Raw genomic sequence first — 2469 nt, 5'->3', positions numbered from 1 at the left:
TAATAGATCATGATTGGTCACTATACGTTCAATACTCAGTTTTTTAACCTGATAATATTCATGGCGCTAAGTTAGATAACGTGCGATCAAGGGCTGTATTCCCTTTTTTCTGATTTACAGAAAAAAATGTTCGCAGTTGAACGCAGCCTAGCTTTAAAACAAAATCAGACATGGTAAATATTTAAAAGATGTTTTGAGTTGACTCTTAGCATGGGGCACGTTGGCCAATTTTGCTTTCATCCTAGCTTAATGGTGAAAAATAATGTAACCACTGTTTAAAAAAATAGAGAGAAAAAAAATTATTAAATTGTGACTGATTGTTGCCACACCTTTGAATTACTGATCGTAAAGTTTTAATTTCCCAAGTCACAATCGCCGTTTACAATCTCTTCTGATCGTCTTCTCTCAAGATGGCCAACAGCTGGGATTCTTTGTTCCACTAAACTGGCAGATGCTAGAATATTTAACGCTAATGTGTTAACAGTGTGGCTCCTAAGGCGAAATCTCTGACAAATCCATCCCCCAATTAAACGTAAAACTTGCCTGTACTGTGGTATTCTCCAAGCGTAGAGAAACGGGTTCAACGCACAGCTAACACACAACAGCGGTACGGAGAGGGCTTTAGTAAGCAAAAACCCTGGCTCGCTGCATTCACCGCTAAGCCCTTCTTGGCAGCGTTCTTGTAAATTTGTCACGATTTGATACGGCAATAGAGATATGAAGAGCACAATGATAATTAAAACAACAGTAGAAACAATCTTTTTCTCCAACCTAATGTTTCGAAGAAAAATGCGTGACCGTCCGCCTGTGTTTGCTCGCACAAAAACAACGTTTCTTGAATAACGGCGAAATTCGATGTAAGTCGCGGTGTATAGGGCACATATGATAGTCAATGGAATAGTCGTTTGAAGATGAAGATCAATTACGTGGAATACTTCCTTATTTTCATCCAAAGAATGAGAAGTTTCAAAGGTAATGCAGAAAATCCAGATTAAAGCGTTACAAACAATTGCTTTTCGCACTGTTACAAGTCTTTTATACCTCACTGAAAGCTTGACAGCTAAAAATCTATCCAGCGATAGCGCAACTACTGTAAAAATTGATATCTTTGTGGTTACATGGCTGAAAATAAGAGCGATTTCATAGAGTTTCTGCGGTTGGCCTCCGGTAGAGATGGTAAACATAGACGCAGCATACATTGGCTGCACAAGACAGCCTCCTAGAAGATCACGTAAAGAAAGACTAAGGATAAAGTACGTGGTCACGCGCGCTCGAAAATAATTGTACGGATCCTTGAATACTGTAAATAGAAGAAGGCCGTTTGTTAAGGCTGCAAATAAACCAAATAGTGAGCTACAAATTCCTGCTACCAGTGCAAATGTTGCAGTCGGTAAACCCTTAACATGGCCATGTTCATCGACTTCTTCGCTCATAATTATAACAAAGTGAAGCACTCTATGCTTACCCGAGACACTCTTTAACTCACAGATCACTGCTTAAGACTAATGAAACGCCTTGGATGCATGAATAGTTAATTCGTCCTAGGGGAAAATAACGCCGATGATGGAAGTTGTTATTTTGCAGTACTTATGTCTTAATGACAAAAGTTATGTCCACGTGACAAAGAAATGATCAAAATCTACCGCCAAGAAAATAACAAGCATTGTCAGATAATGTCAATAAACAAATAATGGTGAAGGCAAAAATTTCATAACAAAATCTCAACTTAAAATTGCTCTAAAATGAAAAAGCTCTCTGCCACTTAACTAGTAACTAATGGATTAAAAAGGTCGTTAAACAGGCCTTCATGTCGGAAAAATAAAATCCGGAGCTTTTAAAAATATGACAAAGTTTTAAATCAGATTAAGACTAGAAATGAGATTGGAAATCAAATAAGAAAATGTTCCTGAACATTGTCAATTATAACCGTCTTTCGTGGGCATATGTCATTGAGTTTTCGCCGACTCTTTTCATTAACAATACTGCCTTAACAAATATTTAACCATATATCATTTTCACCTTCCTGTGATTACATTAGCATACGACACAGCTGTGACCAATAAATACTAATAGATCGTCTGGATATTTTGACTGACAGATAATATTCTTTGCAATCTTAGAAACCTTTTCTGTACTGCTACAGTGGCCACTTCAGAGGCAGTTTTGATGCATTTCTTTAAATGATTTCTTATTTTGAAGAGAAATTTAACAAGCGCCGGGAACTGCTTTAAATTAAATTAGAGCCTTAATTAAGCACTACTGTTAATTTCAGTTTCTTCGTTTATTGCTAATATATAGATTTAGCCAGGGCTAAAAGCGAAGCTCTTTGTTTTTTATCTCTCGCTCTGGATCTCTGTCGCCCTTATTCTCGTTGAGCTTCTTTGGCCTGCCGCCTTCTTTCGCTTTTTCTCGGTCTTTGTCTTTCTCTATATTCCAAATTTGTGGACATGACAATTTATCTAAGCTTAA

At 37.3% G+C, this 2469-nt stretch overlaps 1 protein-coding gene across 1 annotated transcript; it reads right to left on the bottom strand.

Moving 5' to 3' along the window:
* Positions 1-283: 283 nt before the first annotated feature.
* Positions 284-1482, bottom strand: LOC140935110 (adenosine receptor A3-like). Its single transcript, XM_073384644.1, has one exon. It carries the CDS (start codon positions 1431-1433, stop codon positions 354-356), a length of 1080 nt encoding a protein of 359 aa, XP_073240745.1. The 5' UTR covers positions 1434-1482; the 3' UTR covers positions 284-353.
* Between the last annotated feature and the right edge of the window lie 987 nt (positions 1483-2469).

The sequence above is a fragment of the Porites lutea genome, chromosome 4 (assembly GCF_958299795.1).
Source record: "Porites lutea chromosome 4, jaPorLute2.1, whole genome shotgun sequence".
Classification (NCBI taxonomy): domain Eukaryota; kingdom Metazoa; phylum Cnidaria; class Anthozoa; order Scleractinia; family Poritidae; genus Porites; species Porites lutea.
This window is presented reverse-complemented; position numbering and strand designations above follow the sequence as displayed.

Excerpts from the sequence above, each read along its gene's own strand:
- LOC140935110 (XM_073384644.1), bottom strand. The coding sequence starts at position 1,433 with ATGAGCGAAGAAGTCGATGAACATGGCCATGTTAAGGGTTTACCGACT.